This window comes from Panthera tigris, chromosome D1, assembly GCF_018350195.1.
Source record: "Panthera tigris isolate Pti1 chromosome D1, P.tigris_Pti1_mat1.1, whole genome shotgun sequence".
Classification (NCBI taxonomy): domain Eukaryota; kingdom Metazoa; phylum Chordata; class Mammalia; order Carnivora; family Felidae; genus Panthera; species Panthera tigris.
In genome coordinates this window covers 14,714,546-14,736,947 of record NC_056669.1, presented here as the reverse complement: position 1 = coordinate 14,736,947, position 22,402 = coordinate 14,714,546, and the positions used below count along the sequence as shown (strand labels likewise).

The following is a 22,402-nucleotide window of genomic DNA, read 5'->3' as shown; positions in this document are numbered from 1 at the left end:
CTTGAGTTCAAATCCCACCTCCACTGTCTAGTATTGTATTATCTGGGCAAATGACTTCACTGGTGTGTGCATTAGTGTTTTATGGGAATAATCATAGTACTTCATAGGCTTGTTGTGAGGAAGAAGAGCTAATGCCTGTAATTATTCATTTTTTCCCAGTGCAATGGTGATTCCATGGTTATATTTTTTAAAAGAGTGTGAATCCTTTTAAGATACATACTGAAATATTTCCAAATGAAATATGGTGATGAGGTCTTGGGTGAAATTGGTGGAGGTAGAGAGCAGGCAGAATTGGCAATGAATTAAGAATTATTGAAACTGATTGAAGCTAATTATGTTACTCTGTCTACTTTTGTGAACATTTGAAGTTTTCCATAATAAAAAGTAAAAAGAAAGGAACAATACCATGGCACACATTAAGTGCTCAATATATGTCGTCTATTCTTATTATGTTTATGTTTAATATATTGGAATTAACTTGTCTAAAACACAAAGAAAAATGTAAAACTAAACTGGACACTTTAGTTTTTTAATTTCTAAGACTTTTGCTATAGATGGAAACTTTATCAAATTTGGATAACATGTCCAAGATCTTAGACTTGGATTTTTGTTTTTGCTATTTGCTTCTTCCTAGTTAAGTTGTATTTTATGGTTTACTTAGTTTGACTTAATTGTGGCTGGCATCACACTTCATTTATAAAGTCTACTGTGGTTTCTGTAAGTGGGATTGAAATTAATATCAGTATTATTGATTATTTAGTGTAATTAGTACCAATGGTAGGAGACATTGACTTCACCATTAGTGAAAATATTAGTAGCAAATGCCAGGGTTTTCCTAGGCAAACATTGGTGTTACGCTTTTTGTTTAGTGTAATGGCTGCTTAATTTAAGTGAGAAAGGTAATACTCTTTAAGAACTAATTCACTGAGGTTATCTTAGCTGTAGTAAATGAAGCTTTTTTAATGTGGTCTTACATTATAAAGCACTGTAAGAGTAGGCTTGAAATATTTTTATTTTTTAATAAAGAATTTAAAAAAAATTTTAGAATTTACATCCACGTTACTTATGATGTAGTGCAACAGTGATTTCAGGAGTAGATTCCTTAATGGCCCTTACCCATTTTGCCCATCCCCTCTCCCACAACCCCTCCAGTAACCCTCTATTTGTTCTCCATATTTAAGAGTCTCTTATGTTTTGGCTCCCTCCCTGTTTTTATATTATTTTTGCTTCTCTTCCAATAAAGGAGAATTTTTTAAAAATTTATTTATTTTGAGAAAGAGCAAGCAGGGAGGGGCAGAGAGAGAGAGTGGAAGAGAGAGAATCTCAAGAAGGCTCTGCGCTGACAGTGCAGGGCCCAACTCAGGGCTTGATCCCCTGAACTGTGAGATCATGACCTGAGCCGAAATCAGAGTCAGACAGTTCACCAACCGAGCCATCCAGGGGCCCTTTGAATATTTTAATCATTCAAGGTTGAGAGTTATCTAACTAGTGATTCTGATTTATTTTATATGAATGAAACTTAGAACTTAAAAAAATTTTTTGGAAAGAAGCGAATTTGAAAGAAGAAGAAATGTTGGAGTTCTAATTAGGAACTGGCACAGCGAGAGCCTTTGTGTTGATAGCTCTGCTTTCACGTGCATGCAGGCACACACTTATGTCATTGACAAGTATGTCGAGGACTACAGAGTTGGTGACTTGCCCGAGATTTGCCACAAACATTTTTAGTGATAGAGTTGGGAATTGAACTCTACATCCCAGCTCTCCGTCCAATGCTCTTTGGCCATCCTATTTCCAGATTGTTGTCTAGAACCCAAGGGTTCTAAAAAGTTTTGTCTGTTTCTGAACCTTTTACCCAAAGTTAACCACAGTAGTTGTTTTCTTTTTTCTTTCTTTCTTACGTATTAGGGTTTCTTTTCTATTAGCAAGATTTTGTTCAAAGGGGAAAAGATTCTGCTCCTCTGTATTTTAGTTTTGATGTCTTTCCTGCCCTGAGCTCTTTATTCCGTACCATCTTCTACTCAGAAAAGTACATTTGATTTATTGGCGGGGTTTTGTTGGACTTTGTTTCAAAGAATGCCATTGTGTCCTCCATAGAAATCTGTGACCCAAAGACCTCTGGAAAATTCAAAAGGACTTTTAAACATGGAGGGATAATTATTTTTAGTATGAAATTATTATCAATGAACGTTTTATTTCCTTCCAGTTCTCTACATTCTCCCTTTGTTTTCTCATCTCCTAAATCTCAGTCCTTGTGATTTTCTGGATGGTGTTTCTCATGAGCTGTTGTTTTTAAAGAAGATATTTATGCACATATATCTATTTTAAATGAAACTATTTCTGATGTCTAGAGGTTTTTTTGGGTCTCTTTGATAGTAAGTTAGGGTCATATCAATTTGCTTAAAAATAGTCTTGTCAAGACCAAAAGAGGGCCCAAAAGATAGTGTAATGGGTTGGGCTTTGCTGAAATTGTGGATACTTTTAATGATTAAATAAGCCCCTCACTGTTACTGACTGTACTCAGTGTTTGAGTCAATTAGTACACAATTATGATTACTTAAAATCTTTGATGATACTTTAGAAACTTGTCAGAATTCTAGACTTGTACCATAATGTCAGATTAGGACTGTCATAGAAGGTCAGAATTGAGGATGCATGTAGTCCTGCTAAGGGAAAGGATAAGCAATCTTATTATATGTCAAGTCTGTTATTTCAGGTACATGCTTCATGTAGTTGTGTTTTCACATTTAATGTGGATATAAAGATGTTAACATATATGGGATATATATATAATAACGATACATATGATAATGCATTACATTTTAATAGAACATTTTTTCCTATTTTTCTCTGGCAGTGTTAGCAGTAGTCTTCTTCCTACCTTTAAATGTCAGAAATTTGAGAATTAATTAATGTTTACCATTAGGCTTTCCAGAGGAGTGATTTAAGTTACTTTACTGTTCAGCACATGAAATACAACATTAATTTTGGAAATGTAAGATCTATCGATTTGAACATGTGATGACCATTAAATGCAAGGAGCTCGTTGAAGCCAGAAGCAGTGCGAAACACCATCACACGAAATATTCCCATTTTGATGGAATCCCAGGGGGGCATTTTTCTGCCAGCACTAAGGGCGAGCTGTGAAGGAAGCCCGTCAGAAGGTACTTGGTGCCGTGTTCCTAACGAGCACCAGGAAGCTGGCTCTTGAATTCTGGGCTGCCACAGGGAGGAGAGCGCGGCGTCATCAGTATTCAGGTTAGGAAGCGTGGTTGGACACAGATGTACATCGTGACAGCTCACAGTACTGGCATGCGAGGACGCAGGACCAGTAAGTTTCAGAATCGGAGGATAAGCTAGATGCTCTCTGGTGATCGAGATGGCTTCCCGTGTTCCCTTCGTCTCCATTACCAAATAATCAGACGTAAGAGATGAGGAATTTAGGGTAGTTTTCCGGCTGTTATTGTGTTCCCTTGGTTCGCTCAACTTTTGCTACCACAGGCTATCTTACTAGGCCTTGGAGGCATATTAATATAGTTTAAAACAACTTAAAATATGAACTGTTGCTGACTTTGTTCACCAGGAACAACACCACCATTGTAAGGTTAGCAGGATGTTCAGTGTAATAAATCTCCATTGGGGAAGTTTAAGAAAGTTATGCCGTGCCAGTTGAATTCAACTTTCTTTCCAGCTGGTGCTTTAAAAAGCTCTGAGTGTTCTAGGTGCTACATCTAAATGTGCTTAACAGTACACAGGCTCCTTGACAAATGCCGTTCTTGGGAAGAGCACAATCCTTCTATGAGTGTGTGTTATTTTTACCTATGAGCTGGCACTCCAGGAAAGAGTGGCGTGTACTTCATTAAGAAGATTCATCTTGAAATTCATTCAGCTTTCTGCCTCCTTCTAACCTCACAGTTGAGGTCATTGCCAAGTTTCACCCACATGTCTCATCTTTCTTCTCTGGGACTAAAATTCCATCCTTCATAGCTTCATTCTCCACCATAGCTTTACGTTTTCCCTTGGACTACCCGCTGTTCCTTGTTTGTCTTTTATTTTAGAACATTCCTGTAACAATTCATATTTTTTCATAATACCATTTTCTTAGATCTTGTTCTTTGGTGGCCACTTTAAATCATCGGAAGTTGCTTATTAAACCACTGAGCTCTTACCCTTTTCTTCTCCATCTCTTGAATGCTTTTTTGCTCAATCCCTCTATGTTCAAAGCATCTTCTCTTTGCCCTGCATTCTTCAGTCCCACTCCCTCTTTCCTGCTCTTTCCCCTCCTGCCCTTTCTCATCCTTGTAAAATAGCTCCCTAACCTTGGAATGAAGCCATCAATCCCATTCTGAATCTCTCTTTTAAACTTCGAAGCCATGGTCAACTGAAAATAGATACCCGAACATGGACGGGGCACTGATATTTGTAAAGAATTCTTCATTGCTGTGATCAGCTTCTCCTCTTCTCCACTCCTTTTTTCCCTTTTGAATATCTTTTTATTCAGTTCATTTAAATGGGAAACTTAAAGACCAGAAGTTGATTTAATGTTCTAGAAAGCATACAAAACGTTGGCACTGTGTAAACGTTGAAATGACAACAGCGATGGTAATGCCAGTGTGGCTGAGAGAGTTGCCATTCCATTAGAGATAGTCTGAGGGCTTCTGCCCTCCAAGAGGGTAAATGTTAACCAGATGGGAATTATTGCAACTGAGAAATCATTTTCTTTTTGTTTGAAAAATTTCCCTTCTACTCCTTGAATTCCAAGTAATCACCAGAAAATTTCCATCGATCAATTATGCGCAATATAGCCATGTTCCACCTTAGGAATTTTTCCAAGAAGAATGCATGTTTCATGGTAGATTTTCTCGCTTCGCTAAGCTCGCAATTCTCTATCCTCCAGACATTGTAAATGCGCAAACGGTTTCATTGTCACCATTTAGTACAGCCCAAACTGAGAAGTATAGAAAAATAAGTCACCTAAAGACCTGTTAGATACTGCGAACTATTTCCTCAGGGGTTCATTGAAAGCTGATTTACCCTCACTTTTGGTGGTCATGTGGCGGCCTCCTGGGTGGAGTTGGCTGGGATCCTAGCATCTCAGTCATTCTTTAGGCTTCACAGCTTTGTATTTTTCCAGAAACAGTTGTGATTGGTATGTAAAATGGATAGAATAATCAGTTCCTCCCAAATATATGTCTTTGCTTTGCCCCTTTGAACTTGATTTGACTATTTGTTACAAAATAAAATACGTAGTCCTTCTTGATTGGTTCCGGGGCAGAGGTCAGGATTTCCCAAGAATATGGCCAGCCTGCATCCTGACAACTGCCACATGGCACATCATTAATCATGGCCAGTTAGTGCCTGGCAGGTTTAGCTTTATAGTCCAGCTTGTATATCTTGTGATGGTTTGGAGTTTCATTAAACCTGTTTCCTGATGACAGTTCTATTTTCCAGTATTTTAAAAGAAAGAAGTTTGTGTGTGTGTGTTTAAATCAAGGCTGATTGCAAAAGGCATTCACATTCCTTTTCTGGAAGCTGTTCGTAACTGGGAATGCATCAAGTCCTACAGAAAACAATTTGAGTGACTATATTTTCAGCTTTCCCAAAGATATACGATTTAAGATAATAGGAAAGAAGTTAATTGATCACATACAATGATGCCTCATGGCAGTTGTTCTCAAAGTTTGATCCAGAGACCCCCAAAAAAGAGTCTCCAGAATTGTTTCAGTGAGTCTCAAAATTGTTTTCCTAAATATTTAAACATTATTCTCATTTTTCACCGTCCTTCTCTCACAGTTATACAGTGGTGATTTCAAGAGATTATACATGATAGATGAGGTAATTACTCTGATGGCTGGTCAGATGTGTGCTGTGTGTTCTAGTGTTCTAAAATTTTCTGTTTTCATTTCTGATTTTAACCAATTTCTAAGTAAATCTTGACAGATATTACTCATGTTAACAAAACTTCTTTGAAGGTCTCAAAAATTTTTATTTAAAAAATAGTTTTTAATGTTTATTTATTTTTGAGAGAGAGAGAGAGAGACAGAGTGTGAGCAGGGGAGGGGCAGAGAAAGAGAGAGAGGGATACACAATATCTGTAGCAGGTTCCAGGCTCCAAGCTGTCAGCACAGAGCCCGATGCAGGGCGTGAACTCCCAGACCATGAGATCATGACCTGAGCCGAAGTTGGAACCTTAACCGATTGAGCCACCCAGGCAGGCTTGGTCTCAACAATTTTTAAGAGAAGGAGTCCTGAGACCCAAAGTTTTGTGAACTGCTATTTTAATAGTGGAAAACGTAATTCTCTCTCAGAACCCTGCTGAGAGTAGCCTCCAGCCGGCTGCACCAGGGCACTGCCTTAAGCCAGTCAGTTGTTCAATAAACAGTTTTTAATGGAATTAAATTGAGTTCTTGGAATGTAACTTTTCAGACCTAATTTAAGATTCTCTCCCAAGGCAGCGTTTGAGCGTTGAGTGCATTGCACCCTGCCAAGTTTCTTCGAGATCAGTAACTGGCAATCCTCAACATTGAGTCAAGTATTTCAGAAGTCATTGTCATGTAATACCTGCTTTAACTGGCATCTTAGGCATCATCTAACATGTGGGCCACGTATATGATTTTAAATTTCCTAGCAGTCATATTTAAAAAAGTAAAAAGAAACAGGTGAAACTCATTTTTTTTCCAGCTTCAATGAGGTATAATTGACAAAATTGTAAGATATTTAAAGTGTACAATGTGTTGTTTTGATATGCTCATACGTTGTGTAGGATCCCCACCCCCCACCTCCCCATTGAGTTAATTAACATGTTCATCCTCGCATATTTGCTATTTCTTTTCTGTTGGTTGTTTTTTTGTTTGTTTTTGGTGAGAACATTTAAGTTCTAGCCTCTTGGCAAATTTCAATAATACAATAGTGTTATCAGCTATAATCACCATGTTTTATATTAGATCCTCAGACCTTATTCATCTTTTAAATGAAAGTTTGTATCCTTTTACCAACTTGTCCATATTTCTTCCACCATCCCCCAAGCCCCTGGCACCCACTTTTCTACTTTCTATTTCTGTGAGTTTGAATCTTTCTTTTTCTTTCTTTCTTTCTTTTTTTTTTTTAGATTCCACATATAGGTAGTACCACGTGTATTGTGGTATTGTGGTTGTCTTTGTGTCTGTCCTACTTCACTTGGCATACTGCCCTCCAGGTTCATCTGTGCTGTCACAAATGACAGGCTTTCCTTCTTTTTTAAGGCTGGATAATATTTCATTATATATATGTATGCTGCATTTTCTTCATCCATTCATCTGTTGACAGACACTTAGATTGTTTCCATACCTTGGCTATTGTGAATAATTCTGCTTAGGAATACGGAAGTACAGATATTTTTTGAGATCATGATTTCACTTCCTTTGAATAGACACCCAGAAGTGGGATTGCTGGGTCATACGGTAGTTCTGTTTGCAATTTCTTAAGGAACCTCCATATCGTTTTCCATAGTGATGGCACCAATTTATATTCCCGCCAGCAGTGCACAAGGCTTCCCTTTTCTCCACACCCTCACCAGCGTCTTTGGTAATAGACCCCCTAACAGGCATGAGGTGGTATCTCATTGTGGTTTTTTCATTTGCAGTTTCCTGATAAATTATAATGTTTTGGCCACTTGTATGTTTTCTTTGGGAAAATGCCTACTTAGGTCCTTTGTCCATCTTTGAATTGGGTTATTTGTGTTTTTTCTGTTGAGTTTTGTCAATTCCTAGTTTATTTTGGTTATTAACTGCTTATCAGATATGTTGTGGTCTGAAAATATTTTCTCCCATTCTATAGGTTTCAGTGAAATTAGTTTTAATAATATATTTTATTTAGCCTGGTATATCTAAAATGTTATTTCTTCATGTAATCAATATAAATTTATCAATGAGATCATTTATATTCTCATTTTAATATTAAGGCTTTGAGATCTGGTATATATTTTACATTCATAGCACATCAATTTGCACTGGACACATTAGTAAGAACTAAAAGGGGCAAATAGCTATTCCTCTCCCCCCCCCCCGCTTCTAGAATGAATAATGAAGAACTGTGACTTTAAATTTGGCATGATCTGAGTTTAATTTTTTGTCATACCACATGCCAATGAAAAAAGGAGAGTTTGTTGAATGGAAATCTCTTGGGTAGAGACTCCCAGCAAGCTGTATCTGTTCAGCAACATATTTGATACAGTGCCATGTTTAATTAATATTAGTGTCAGTTCATAAAATCCTGCTCCTTGTAAGAGAAAAGAATTCTATGTAGAACAAGAAACTTTAAGAAATCTATGGTCCTTGGTAGTGTGTTGGAAGTTTCCTTTTTTCACTTGTTACGCTTTTTATATGTAAGTACAGGGATGTGATTCATAGATTTTTCAGCACCAAAAAATTTTTTTTTTTTAATGTTTATTTTTTTGAGAGAGAGAGAGAGAAAACATGAGCAGGGGAGGGCAGAGAGAGAGGGAGACACAGAACCCGAAGCAGGCTCCAGGCTCTGAGCTGTCAGCACAGAGCCCGACGCGGGGCTCGAACTCACGAGCCTTCGAGCTGTGAGATCATGACCTGAGCCGAAGTCGGCCGCTCAACCGACTGAGCCACCCAGGCGCCCCTCAGCACCAAAATTTAAACACATTCTTTGAGAGTTTATCTTCTGTTTACCTAGCAGTTAACCTTTTGTTGTGGATGCATTTCATTTTTTAAGCAACTGGGGCAGAGTAGGGGAATGCGTGGGTGACTCAATCAGTTGAGCATCCGACTTCAGCTCAGGTCATGATCTCACGGTTCATGAGTTCGAGCTCCGCGTCAGGCTTTCTGCTGTCAGTGCAGAGCCTGCTTTGGGTCCTCTGTCTCCCTCTCCCTCTGCCCCTACCCCACTCACACGCGCTCTCTCTCTCTCTCTCTCTCTCTCTCAAATATAAATTAAAAAAAAAATTCAAGCAACTGGCATGTACTTTAAAACGTTTATTATGTAGTCACCAGTAATCTGTAGCCATGAAAATTCATGATCATTGATCTCTTCAGGTATTCTTAAAATAATCATACCTGCTCGCCAGCTCCTTGCTCTCTGACTTGGTAGCTTCTCTGTTTCATCGGTATTTTTCCATTTTCTCGAAAATCTCCACTTTTCAGTTTGCAGCTAAAATTGGAGCCAAGTAACATGTGTGTCCTCCTCTCTGGTGTTAGTACTTAGTGTGGAGGGCGGGGAGCCCGGCCTGCCATGAAGAAGCAGAGCTCGCTGTCCCTGGCCCAGCCCTCAGGATCAGGTCTTGCTGTGGGTTCCATCTTATGGCTTGGTGTGACTTTCCCAAATGGAATGCATTTTCCCCGCTAGCTACATTCCTTCCATGTTCTTCCCACATCAGCTGGAAGTAACCAGTTGGTTCTGGATGCTGCCCACAAATTCTTAGCTCTTTTGCTTCTTGGTCCCCTCAACTTGCCCCTCGATTTAAGGGACTGATGTTTTTGAGATCCAGGATTATGTTGTTGAGTAAAGCAAATCTCATTTTTTCCGAGGAATGCCTGAAGTTTAAGGCTTGATTCCGGAAAACAAATCACGACAGCAGTACCTATAATTAATGTGTATGGCGTGTTTACCACATGCCAGGCATTGTACTAAGCAGGTTGCATCCATTAGCTTAGTACATCCCCGGCAACCTTTAAAGCAGGTTCGGTAGTTGCCCGCAGTTTTTAGGTAAGGGACATAGAAAAATTAAATAGTTTGCTCCAAGTTATACATTAAAGGGCAGCTCCAAGATTTCGAACCCAGGCAGCTTGACATCAGAGTCCTTCCCCTTGACACTGTATTCAGCTGGTAGGCAAAGCTTTGCCTGTGTCTTGTTGAATCTTGAGTCTCATTGAAGAGTAGACAGGAATTTGGTGTTTTAACGTATTAAAACCTCTCTGCTTCCGCCTTCTAAGAACAGATTATACTTAATGCAATTTTCCCTGAAAAGACAGGGATACATTTCAGTACGTAGGACCATATTCCCTTTATGTGAAGTCAGATTGCTTGTTATGAAATGTGAAACTACATCCATGCTATACCGTTATCTTTATTAAATTAAAAATATTTATTAGGTGCACAGAATATAAGATCGTAAAGCCAGTTTGTTCTCATAGGTGATTAGGTTTGGTTTTCTCTTTCCCTTTATGAAAATCTTACTGCCTCAGAGAGCCAGTGACATTCAGAATGAGTTCACGTGAATTAGGAGGTCCTACTGTATGACTCCCCCAATTACAGTGTGACTCAGTATTGGGTGTGAAGAAGTACAAAAATATGGTTAAATGCATTAAAAGCCCTCATTAACTGTCTTCATCCTCGCCCCCCATTACTTTTTCAATGCCATCCACTGGTAGGCATAGGCAGGTTAGGGGATTTGAGGCCCAGTCCTTGGACAGTTGGTGATCAGCAAAACTAGCATTGCTTCCCAACTTTTTGTGTGTTGTGGCATACGCAGAAAATGATCATATTTTCTCTGGGGTAGACAGATGAGGTTTCTTGAGGCCGGAGGTGATCCACTGCCCCTGACCCATGGCCTTGGGTACACTTGTAATCCATTTCTAGCACACCAGTTGGAAAGCTCTGCCACGGCATATGGCTGCAAGTTTATAAGCATGTTACGTATATGAAAGTAATCTGTAAAGTATGATGTGCTATTTTATTAATAATTAATTAAGACACAGATACTTGTTATATAAAAAGACATTGTAAACTGTGATTTTTTTTCCCCCAGTTGTTTTGGGAGCCGTTCTTAGAGAACCAGGTGCAGATGCCAGACTAATTGCTGGAGTTAAGGTCCTGTATGTGATATATGGCACAGTAATGAGGAGAAGTAGAAACGCTAACAGTCCAGGGCGATAGGCAGTCAGATGTTCTACCACTGAGCTATCCCCGCTAATCTGGGGTGATTTGGTGCAAGGCTTCTTATAGGAGATCAGACAGCTGGTGAGATTTGTTAACGGTTTTACTATTTCTCCTGTAAGATTTCCTACCCTCTTTTCTGCCTGTCCCACTTCTTTCTTTTCTCAAGTTCTGCTTTGTTGGTAAAGTCTTTCTGTAGGTCAGCTTCTCCCGTAGGTGAAGGTCACACTCGATCCTCCTTTCTACCGTCATAACTTGTACTTGGCTTTGCCGATTGTGTTTCCAACGTTGTATTGTTGTCTGTTTCACACATGTCTTTCCCCAACTAGATTGTGAGTCCCTTGAAGTTAAGGCTGCATCTGATTTAATTATTGTAGGCTGAGCTACATCCAGCTCACTTTATTACTTTCCATCATTAGGCAGGGCTTAAATGTTCTTTGAATTGAGCTGAAATTTGTCTCCCTGGGCCTTTCTCCCATTAGTCTTCATTCTAACATCTGAAACAACTCCAGAGTTAACGTTTATGTTAGTCATTCTTACATTTGAATCATCTCCCATGTATGGTTCTTTATAGTCTTTATTGCTCTGGACTGAACATTTTTATTGTTGAAATTTTGCTTCTCTGGTTTTTCTTTTCTTTTTCTTACTAGTAAACTTCCTTTCCCTCTCTCAGTGTGGGGAATCACAGAATTTTAGTATTGAAAGGAGCTAGAATTTACCTTGTCTTGGTCCTTCATCAAACTAATATTCTTTGCCTACTTGCTGATTGACTGAGATGGAGATACAGATATTTTGGGGCAACACAATATTTTGAGTATTTCATTCACTAGGAATAATGACGAAGTTTAGATACAATGGATTATAAACGTTCTTCATCTTTCATTCTGTTTTAAAATGTACCTGCTGCTGGATGTCTTAGGAATGATGAGCAAAATAGATGTTTGATGCTGAAGGAGTGTATCTGCAGTACAGAAAGAGCTTCAGATTTTTATAGCATTGCCGTTGAGAATTTGACTCTAAAGTCAACCTTCCTGGGCTTTAATCCTGGATCTACCACATGCCAGTTTACATGACTTAATCTTGAGTAAATTACTTAATCTCTGTATGTCTCAGTTTCCGTATTTGTAAGATAAGGTTAATAATAATGTAGGGTACTGTGAGGTTTAAATGATTTAGTACTCGGAAAGCACGAAGAGCAATGCTCGGCGCCCAGCAGATGTTCAGTGTATAGTGACCGCTGCTGCTACCAGCCTGTTCCACCCCCAGGACTGTGGAGTTACGCAAGCATCTGGTGAGATGTGGGATGCATCCGTGTAATTTCTGGTCCAGTCTTACCGACTTATCATGTACTTGTGATATAAGCCTCTTATCTTAATAAGAGGCCCAACATCTCATGGCCCGCATCAGAGCATGATTTTCCCAGAATGAGACCACATCTGTGGAGCACTGAAGTATTTTGTTTGCCATAAGGTTTTACTGTAGGAGTGGTTTAAGAAATGGCAGAAACACCCCTTAGCTTTTGGAGTCTGTTCCTTTGAAACCAACTTGCTAGGAATACATTTCCTGACTTTTTAAAAAGTAAATTCATTTTCTTCATTGACATTCTGTAAACACAATACTGGCAACTTATATTTTGTGGAATATAATGTGTTCAAGTGGATTTAATTTTCCGTACGTAGTAAACTGCTTTTAATAATGCATCAGAGTAAATTTTTTTCCTCTGTTCTCAGGTTGCTATCAAGATCATAGACAAGACCCAGCTGGATGAAGAAAACTTGAAGAAGATTTTCCGGGAAGTTCAAATTATGAAAATGCTTTGCCACCCCCACATCATCAGGCTCTACCAGGTAGGTTCCCTAGTGGGGTAGCGTATGGCAGCGAAGAATCCAGGATGGTCATTTTATGTGTATAGGTACCTTTGCGGAAAAAGTGTCTGGGTGAACACCTCCAGCTTTTCTTGGTTTCTGTGTTCATATGTTTATCCTCCTGTTTTCCCCACCCTTTTATCTCCACATTCAGCACTCATGTTTTACCTGGCTCTTTACTAATAAGCTCTACCTTACCCATGTAGGCCTTTTACATTTGTTCTTTAAAGCTTGGGGACCATTCTTTGTGAGAATTACACAAAAAGATTATTCAGAAGATGACAAGAACTGATTTATGTAGGTCCAAATCCTAAAACAGAATGGGAAAGCCAGAAGGAACAGAGAATTCTTAGGGATGAAAAGCTACAGGTGAATATAACATTATCTTTTTCTAACATCACTTAAATGCTCATTTCTGTGATCCTGGTATGACATATGATGGAAAAGGATATTTTAACTATGGCTTCTTTGGTCAGTCAGAACCCACCTCTTTTCTAGTAGGGTCCTAGATTACGTTTTCTGAGGTAGCATTTGATTATTTTGGTAACCGTGAGATTGATTTTGTGTAATGGAAGAGATTTCCCTTCTAGTTTTCTTACCTTCCCGAGAAGCATGCATATTTCATGCCACCCTCAACAATTCCCTTGCTTTACTGCAAAAGCAATAAGTCTAATGGCTGGAATTTCAAGCCAGATAGGAAGAGAGGACCTTGCCTTAGCAGGCTGGTGGAAGAGATATTTTGGGAGAGGTGGGGCTTTGGGGTGCTTCTCAAATTGCAGTGTGTTGGCAGTCACAAGCTCTGCCTCTGCATAAGGCCAGCCCTGCTTGCTGCTTTCTACCAGAACAGCCATCACCTAGTTGTTCAGGAAGTGGCCACCCACTCGGTTCATTTGCTGCTGTTACTCTGCAGTAAAGGTTACTGGCCCAGACATGGCACCATGTGTAAGGGTGGAGGCACAATGGGCAGGCTTTCAGAGTCTATTAACTTTATGGAAAGGAAAGCATGTTGTGATGTTAGTGTGTGTGGTTAAGGCTACAGCTTTAGGGCTCTTTTCTGGCATCAGCTGTTCACATAATGAAATGAATTAGATCAGCAGGAGCCGACTTGTTGAAATTTATCAGACCAAATTCTGTTGAGCCACACCTACGTTGTGCCCCAGAAGCAAACTCGTGAAAGCTTCTTGGTGTTGCCTGAAGACTTAACGTCTGCAAACTCGGAGGTGTCTAACCTCTGTTTCCTTCCTATCCTGATCAACTGAGTAAACTTCTTGACCTCACTTTTTAAAATAAATCATCTTTAAATAATTGAAGGGTTATTAGGCCAACTTTCCTCAAGAGGTTAACTTGGAGGTATTAACCTTAGAACTGAATTCTCCAAGTTTATCTTTCTTACCCAGGATTTCATTAGCTTATAAGAAGTCTCAGTTTCAGGCATGACTTTGAACAATGCCCTCTTTTAAGCTTTAATTTTGCTCTCTGGCAGCTAGTATTGTTAATAGGGGATTCTGAGCTGCCAGGGTGAATGGCTGTCAAATTGTCTTTATAAATAGTATCAAGGTAGTTTTCAGGTCATTTGCCAAATCGTCAATTTGTAGAGGAAGCCAAATATAGGTAACTGTATAGGAAAGTTTTAGAACTACTGAAAAATTTAAGAGTAAAAGAACATTTACAGTCAATAAAAGACCTGGGGGTACAAAGGAGATATACGATTTTTTTTAATGTTTATTTATTTTTGAGACAGAGAGACAGAGCATGAACGGGGGAGGGGCAGAGAGAGAGAGGGAGACACAGAATCGGAAGCAGGCTCCAGGCTCTGAGCCATCAGCCCAGAGCCCGACACGGGGCTCGAACTCATGGAGCGCGAGATCGTGACCTGAGCTGAAGTCGGACACTTAGCCCACTGAGCCACCCAGGCGCCCCAGGAGATATACGATTTTTTAAAATTTTCTTTTTTTTTTTTACTCAACACCTGCATATATGTAGAGCATTGACATTTTGTTGTGTTAATCAACATACAGGAAGATCTTGGAAGCAATGCATGTAACAAACAATGAGCTAATACTACCAGTATATGGTTTTTAAAAATTAAAGAGAAAAAAAGTACAATACAGTTACTAAATTGAAAAAGTAACGTGCACTCATGTGACAGATTACCATGAAACCATACCGAAGAAGAGAAGAGATTTACTATTATAACACATAATGCTGTTACATGATATTGATGTGTAAAGATATCAAAGGTCAAGTAACTGGGAAATAATTGAGCAAAATAATTACCAATGAATTATGGTGCAAGTCTAAAGCTGTATTGCCCGGTATGATAGCCACTGGCCACACATGGCTATTGAGTATCAAAATGTAGCTACAGCAAATGAGGAACTGAAATGATAATGTTTTGGACTACTGGGATAAATAAAATACTAAATTTTAAAAATACTTTTTTAAAACTTATTAATATGGCTGTTAGAAAAGTTAAAATTATATATGAGGCCTACGTTGTATTTCTGTTGATCAGCATTGCTCTAGAATGATACGGAATAAATGACTTATGGACAGTGTTTCCTTTGGGGGAATAGGATGAGGGGGCTGGGAAGAGGAAAATCTTTGGCCTTTTGTTCATATACCGGCATTTAAAAAATTTATCATGAGCATATATACTCATACATTACCTTAAAAAATATTTAGTGATAAAGGTAAAAAAGGAAGAAAGGACTGCCAACACAATAAAACTAAATAAAAAAGGCAAAATAGGGACCAAAACAAAATACAGATGAGTAATTTATATTGCAGTGTTGAATATTTACATGATTCTTCCCAATTTTGAAGAAATGGATGGCAGGGAGGAAAGTTGTCCTGTCCCTTAAAAAAACATACCCATATGTGATTTCTATGCAGTTCTTAAGTGATTCCCACCATTTTCCCTAGGCTTTTTTTGTTTTGATTGGGTCTTGGGGGGAACATTTTTGAACTTGGAAGTGATCAGTGTCGAATGTGAATTTTCTGGTTTTTGGCAGCTTCTTTGCTTCTCAGTTTTGTGGAGCTTACGAGATTGCAGAGGCCTCATGAAACAACAAAACGTCCGTCTCAAGTAGTAAATCCTTCCTACGTTTAAGAACGTGAAGAGATCCCTATTTCCCCCCTTTCTTCTTGATAGCATTTATGTGTGTCTCCCCTCCAGTGTTTTAAGTTTCCTGTAAGCAGTAATGGTTATTAATACTTGAGACAACAAAAGAGGATTCATTAGTTTCTCTTCCCATGATATCAGCCTGTCATTTGTGTCACTATCTGTCGCTTTCCTGCCTTTGTACCAGGTTATGGAGACAGAACGGATGATTTATCTGGTGACAGAATATGCTAGTGGAGGGGAAATATTTGGTAAGTACCTCTATTGCATTCTTTAAAGAGCTATTGAGCACACTGTTGCAAACCTAAAATAGCCATTCAATGAGTGGCTGTCACGTGATGCTGTCCTTTTCAATCAAGAATTTTCATTTATTTTGGTTTACCTGTTTAAGTCCCTTCACCCTCTTTGTTTCCGCAGCAGAGGTGTTCTGTTTATTTCCATCAGGTGGTAACAGTTGGGATTAAAGATCTGCAAAAACAAACCTCCCTACTGAACATACAGCAGGTGCCTGCAGCGAAGGGTCTTTGCTATTGCTACATCTGCCTGGGGTCACCTTGTGTGGCAGAACCCCCGCAGTGTATGGGCCTCTGTTTTGTGTGAAGGAGCCCCTTGGAGCCAACAGTCTCATTCTAATGCTTTCTTTAAATTTTGTTTACATATAACATGTAACTGTATTCCTTACTGCATGTTCCCAGCTCCCTTGATGATTCTTATAGTTTGGGAGGTTCCGTCTGCAGTAACTTTTTTTTTTTTCTTAAACACTTAACACAACATCAGAATTAAACAGTGGGATTTGTTACCAGGAAATCAGACTTTTTGAGGTGGTAAAAACGGGCCAAAGGACAAAAAAAATTTTTTTTTTTGTAACAGTGATAAATGGAGTCCAGTAGAGGTAAAGGCTAAACTTTTCACTTTTAGATTCACATATCTTGTTATTTTTAATTTTTTTTGTTTGTTTGGTAAGTAACTACAGAGAAATGTTTCTTCTTTAGGTTCATCTAGTTTATTTATTTTTTGGATTATGTTTTAGTTTACATTGTGGTCAGATTTTTTTTTTTAAGTTTTTAAGTGTATTTAAAAGTATGAGATAACATTGAAAGTAGAATCTTCTTTTTTTTTTTTTTTCATGTTTATTTTTGAGAGAGAGAGCATGCACGCAAGTGGGGGAGGGGCAGAGAGAGAGGGAGACAAAGAATCCGAAGCAGCTCCAGGCTCTGAACTGTCAGCACAGAGCCTGATGCGGGGCTCAAAGTCAGACGCTTCACTGACTGAGCCACCCAGGGGCCCCTACAGTAGAATCTTTTTATTAGTGACTGGTCATTTGTGACTGTATGGATTTTGCGTCTGTGTGTGTTAAAACTTTTCCTTGAAATCTTACAATTTGGGCCTAAAAATCTTCAGAGTCTTTTTTCAAGGGTGTATTTTCATTTCCTAATAATATTTTTAATTGACTTTGTGTATGTGCTTGTGTACAATAGTAGTCTTGGGAGAAAAGAGGCCTTGTCATCTTAATATTTATAATAATCAAAGACTCAAATCCATTGCATATCAGATCTACCTTGCTCTTCAGAAAAACAGTTTTTAAAAGTACAGAAAAGGTAATAATGCCCTGGTTAGAGATTCTTTGTGGAAATGTAGCTTAAGGCATGAACAAACAGAATAGTACTTCTCTTGGTATTATTATAAAAGACCTAGATGAAAAAGAAAATGATGTATTACCTAAATAAATCATTGTGACTGCACAGGGATATGACTATTGCATGAGCTCCGGTTTTTAAAAGGATGGAAAGGCTTATAAAAGATGAAAAGATGGGCATGATCAAGAACATGAACTTTGGAGGCAGTTCGACCTGGTTTTGAGTCAGCTACTTGCCCCCTATTTGCTGTTTTGATTGGAGCGAGTTATCAAATGCTTCTGGGACTCAGTTTCATGGTCTGTAAAAGTGAAGTCTTTAATATCTGCCTCACAGTTGTGAAGATTAAACGATATCACACAAATAGATCCCTAGCACTTTGCTTCCTTCACTTCCATGTCAAAGAACAACTGGGCAGTTGACATCTGTCATGACAGGATGAGGATCTCCGCTGACCCGCTTCCCAGTGAAACGTGAAAAGTGCTGAAAACCCCCAAAACCATGGTTCTAAGTGTGAACAGCAAATGAAGACATTTATTCAAGAGCATCTGTGAAAATTTGGTAAGAAATGAGGCTGTGGTTTTTAAACCATTACTTCTCCCTCCTTGTCAACTCAGGGGGAGATTCCAGTTCAGACTACAGCACCCTCCAACTCTAACCTAGACTAATGGCTCCTGGAGGAACAGGACATCGGCATTCTCTTCCAGTCCCCAGCTGCCTGTTACCGCCAAGTCCTGGGTGAATGTAGTTTAGGAGCAGGGACTCCCTTCTTCTGCCTAGCCTCTAGTTGTAGAGTTTGGTCGCGGCACACTGAGAATATTGGAGCCCAGACTGTTCTTGCCTCAGATTGTAAGTTGGTAGTTCCATCCCACGAGAGGAAAACTGAGAGGACCCCAGACTGTGCCCCTCTCCTTCCAGTGAGCTCTCTGCTCCTGTAGTGGGAGTGCCACTCGGAGGGAACTTTGCCTTTGTCCCCCACAGCTCACTTCAGACCCCTGGCTCAGAGATTTGCCTAAAGAGAGGCACAGACCTTAAGACATAGCTCCTAATTTGTTCACAAAGGAACTGACTTCATTTGCAGCAGAGTATGAAGAAGTTCAAGGCTAAAAGCATTCATAAGAACAGTGGAGGTTGTGGTAAAGGCATTTGAGAGGAGATTCAAGGTACAAGCTACCCCATAGGAGATCCAGGGAATAAAACATCGAATGAGCCTTCCAGAGGTCCGAACAAAAGTCAAACACTGATCTCAGAAACTATTCCTTCAAAGGAATCAGAATTTCATTGTTTAAAGACCAATTTATTCCCCAGGGCATTGTTGAAAACAATAGAGCAACCAGCCAGCAATTATTGGAGTTTAACAGCTGGGTGTGGTTAAGGAAAGACAGGAAGAGAGCCCTCCCCAACCATGGAGATCCCGTGAGCTGAGGGTAACTGTGGATGTACCAAATCGGTGCTTCCCTGTGGAACAACAACAGAAGCCGAACACTATGGGAGAATAAACTTCACTGACACAGTCCATTAGTCACGAAACAAATAAACAAGCAGATAACAGTAACATGTGCTGGAAGGGGAGAAGTGTACCAGTACCCAGAGGTGCGATGATATATTATCTGAAATGTGTAGTTTCCAACAACAAAAAAAATATGAACCATGCAAAGAAACAGGAAAGTATGACCCATGCACTGGAAAAAAAGCAAGCCAAGAAACTGTCGGAGACACCAGACAGTTTCTTTAAGGTAGCCGTTATAGACGTGTTCACAGAAATAAAGGAACTCACGATTGAAGTGGTAAAGGAAGATATGGTGACAATGTCACATCAAATTAGAGTTTCAATAAAGAAATAGAAATCATTTTTTAAAAAATGAACCAAATGGAAATCATGGAATAGGAAGGTAAAATGACTGAAAGAAAGAATTTATTAGAGAGGCTTAACTGTAGATTTGAACTGGCAGAAGACGAAGCAAACGTGTAGTGTAGATAGATCGATGGAGAATATGTAATTTCAAGAAGAGGGAGCAAAACGAGGAACAGAACTTAAGAGAAACGTGGGCACTAGGACGTGCAACTACATAAGCCTAATGGGAGGACCAGAAGGTGAGAGAGAAAGGAAAAGAAAAAATATGAGAGGAAATGTTGGCTGTGAACTTCACAAATCGTAGAAAAATAATAACCTAAATATGCAGAAAGCTAAACAAAATCCAAGTAGTATTTTTAAAAATATTTTTATTTGTTTTTGAGAGAGAGCACAAGGGGGGAGGGGCAGAGAGATTGGGAGACACAGAATCCGAAGCAGGCTCCAGGCTCTGAGCTGTCAGCACAGAGTCCGACGCGGGGCTTGAACTCATGAACTGCGAGATCATGACCTGAGCCTAAGTCGGGTGTGTAACCGACTGAGCCACCCAGGTGCCCCAAAATCCAAGTAGTATTAAACACAGAGATCTTGAAACAGTTACATAGTGAAAGAATAGTGAAAGTCAAAGACAAGGAGGAAATACTGAAAGCAATGAGAGATAAATGACATGTCGCTTATAAGGAACCCCATTAGGTTAGCAATGACTTTTTAGCGCAAACAATGCAGGCCAGAAGGCAATAGGATAACATTTTCAAAGTGCTCAAAGGAAAAAAACAAACAAACAAACTATGAACCAAAATCTTACAGACACCCAGTAGAGGTGTCTTTCAAAAACGAAGGCAAAATAAATACTTTCCCCGATAATCAAAACCTGGGAGATGGGGCGCCTGGGTGGCTCAATTGGTTGAACATCCGGCTTGGGCTCAGGTCATAATCTTAGGGTTCATAGGTTTGAACCCCCCGCCTGTGTCAGGCTCTGTGCTGTCAGTACAGAGCCTGCTTCAGGTTTCTCTCTCCCCCTCCCCAATTTGCGTGCATGTGTTCTCTCCCTCTCCCTCTCCCTCTCCCTCTCCCTCTCCCTCTCCCTCTCCCTCTCCCTCCCCCTCCCCCTCCCCCTCCCCCTCCCCCTCCCCCTCCCCCTCCCCCCCCCTCCCCCTCCCCCTCCCCCTCCCAAAAATAAAAAACTGGGAGAATTCCCAGATAATCAAAAACTGAGGACTCCACTTTACAAGAAATACTAAAGGAAGTTCTTCAGGGTAGAAGCAGGTAACCCCATATGGTAGTTTGAGTCTACATAAAAAAATAAAAAGCACCAGTAAAGGTAATTATGTAATTGTAAAAGACAGGAGATGCATACTTTTCTCCTTTCTTCTCTTAACATATTTAAAAAGCAGTTTATGAAATAATGTATATAAAAAATGCATTCCCTATAATGCAATATATATGAAATATATTTGCCAGTAACAGCCCAAAGGAGGTGTGTGATAAAAACTACACTGGGCTAAGGAACTCACTACAGACGGTAAAGAAAAATTATAACAATGTATTGTTGGATCTGTACCATTAATTGATGTCATGTTTATTGAACAATTATTACAAAAGGGAGTAAAAGGAATAGAGCTATAAAGAAGTAATAGTTCCATATAGTCACTGCAAAATTAAGATAATATAAGCTAGAAGCCATTTGGATAAGATAAAATATATAGGGTAAGCACTAGAGCATTCACTAAAAAAATGTTTTTTAAGTTATAAAAAATTATTAAAGAAATTGAAATACTTCATTCGAAAATATTCACCAAATGGGGTGCCTGGGTGGCTCAGTCAGCTTAGCTTTTGACTTCAACTTAGATCGTGATCTTGCAGGTCGTGAGTTTGAGCCCCGCATGGGGCTCTTGGCTGACAGCGCAGATCCTGGAGCCTGCTTCAGATATTCTCTCTCTCTCTCTCTCTCTCTCTTCCCCTCCCCTGCTCATACTCTGTCTCTCTCTGTCTCTCAAAAATAAACGTTAAAAAAATTAAAAAACGTTAAAATTTAAAAAAGAAAATATTCATTAAATGCAGAAGAAAGCAGTAATGGAGGAATAGAACAACAAAAATTACATGAAATACGAAGAAAATAAATAAAACGGCAGGCATAGATCTGACTAGGGTTGACCCTTGAGGGTGAGGGACTGTGGACCCCCTTCCCCACCCCCACATGCAGTCGAAAATACATGTATAACTTTTGATTTCTGAAAACTTAACTACTAATAGCCTACTGTTGACTTTACTGATAACCTAAACAGTTGAATACATATTTTGTATGATTGTATGTATCATATACTATATTACTATATTATTACAATAAAGTCAGCTAAAGAAAATTTTGCTAAAATTGTAAGAAAAAATACATTTACAGTACTGTATTGTATTCATTAAAAAAAAAAAATTCACCTATAAGTAGATCTATGCAGTTCAAACCCATGTTTTTCAAGGTCAACTATGCATTGGTAATTACATTAAGAGTAAATGGATTGAATAATCCAATGGAGAAGCAGTGATTGTTAATAAATAAAGAGAGTTAAAAACATATGATCTGAGGCACCTGGGTGGCTTAGATGGTTAAGCATTTGACTCTTGGTTTCAACTCTGGTCATGATCTCAATTTCATGAGTTTGAGTCCCGTGTTGGGCTCTGTGCTGGCAATGAGGAGCCTGCGTGGGCTTTCCCTCATTCTGCCCCTCCCCCACTCACGCTGTCTCTGTCTCTCTCAAAATAAATAAACTTAAAAAAAAAAACCCCACATGATCCAACTGCGTGCTATTTACAGGAGACATACTTTAGATTAAAAAATACAAATAGAGTGAAAGTAAAAGGATGGAAAAAGACATATTATGCAAACAGCAACAACAAGAATGCTGGTTATGTTGATATAGACAAATTAGACTTCAAAACAAAAAAGACTTTATCTTTGCTTACTAGAGGTAAAGAGGAACATTCTATACTAATAGAAGGATCAACACATGAGGAAAACATAATGAGTTATAAACATCATATGTCCAATAAGGCTACT

General features: G+C 39.1%; 1 protein-coding gene across 3 annotated transcripts in view; it reads left to right on the top strand.

The window, feature by feature from the left end:
- SIK3 (SIK family kinase 3) overlaps positions 1 to 22,402 on the top strand; it is a 238,153-nt gene that overhangs the window by 107,320 nt on the left and 108,431 nt on the right. For all 3 annotated transcript variants that reach the window (XM_042959566.1, XM_042959567.1, XM_042959565.1), the window contains exons 2-3: positions 12,606 to 12,722; positions 16,052 to 16,115. In XM_042959566.1, the coding sequence (XP_042815500.1) occupies positions 12,606 to 12,722; positions 16,052 to 16,115 (181 nt within the window). The remainder of the gene's footprint in view (positions 1 to 12,605; positions 12,723 to 16,051; positions 16,116 to 22,402) is intronic.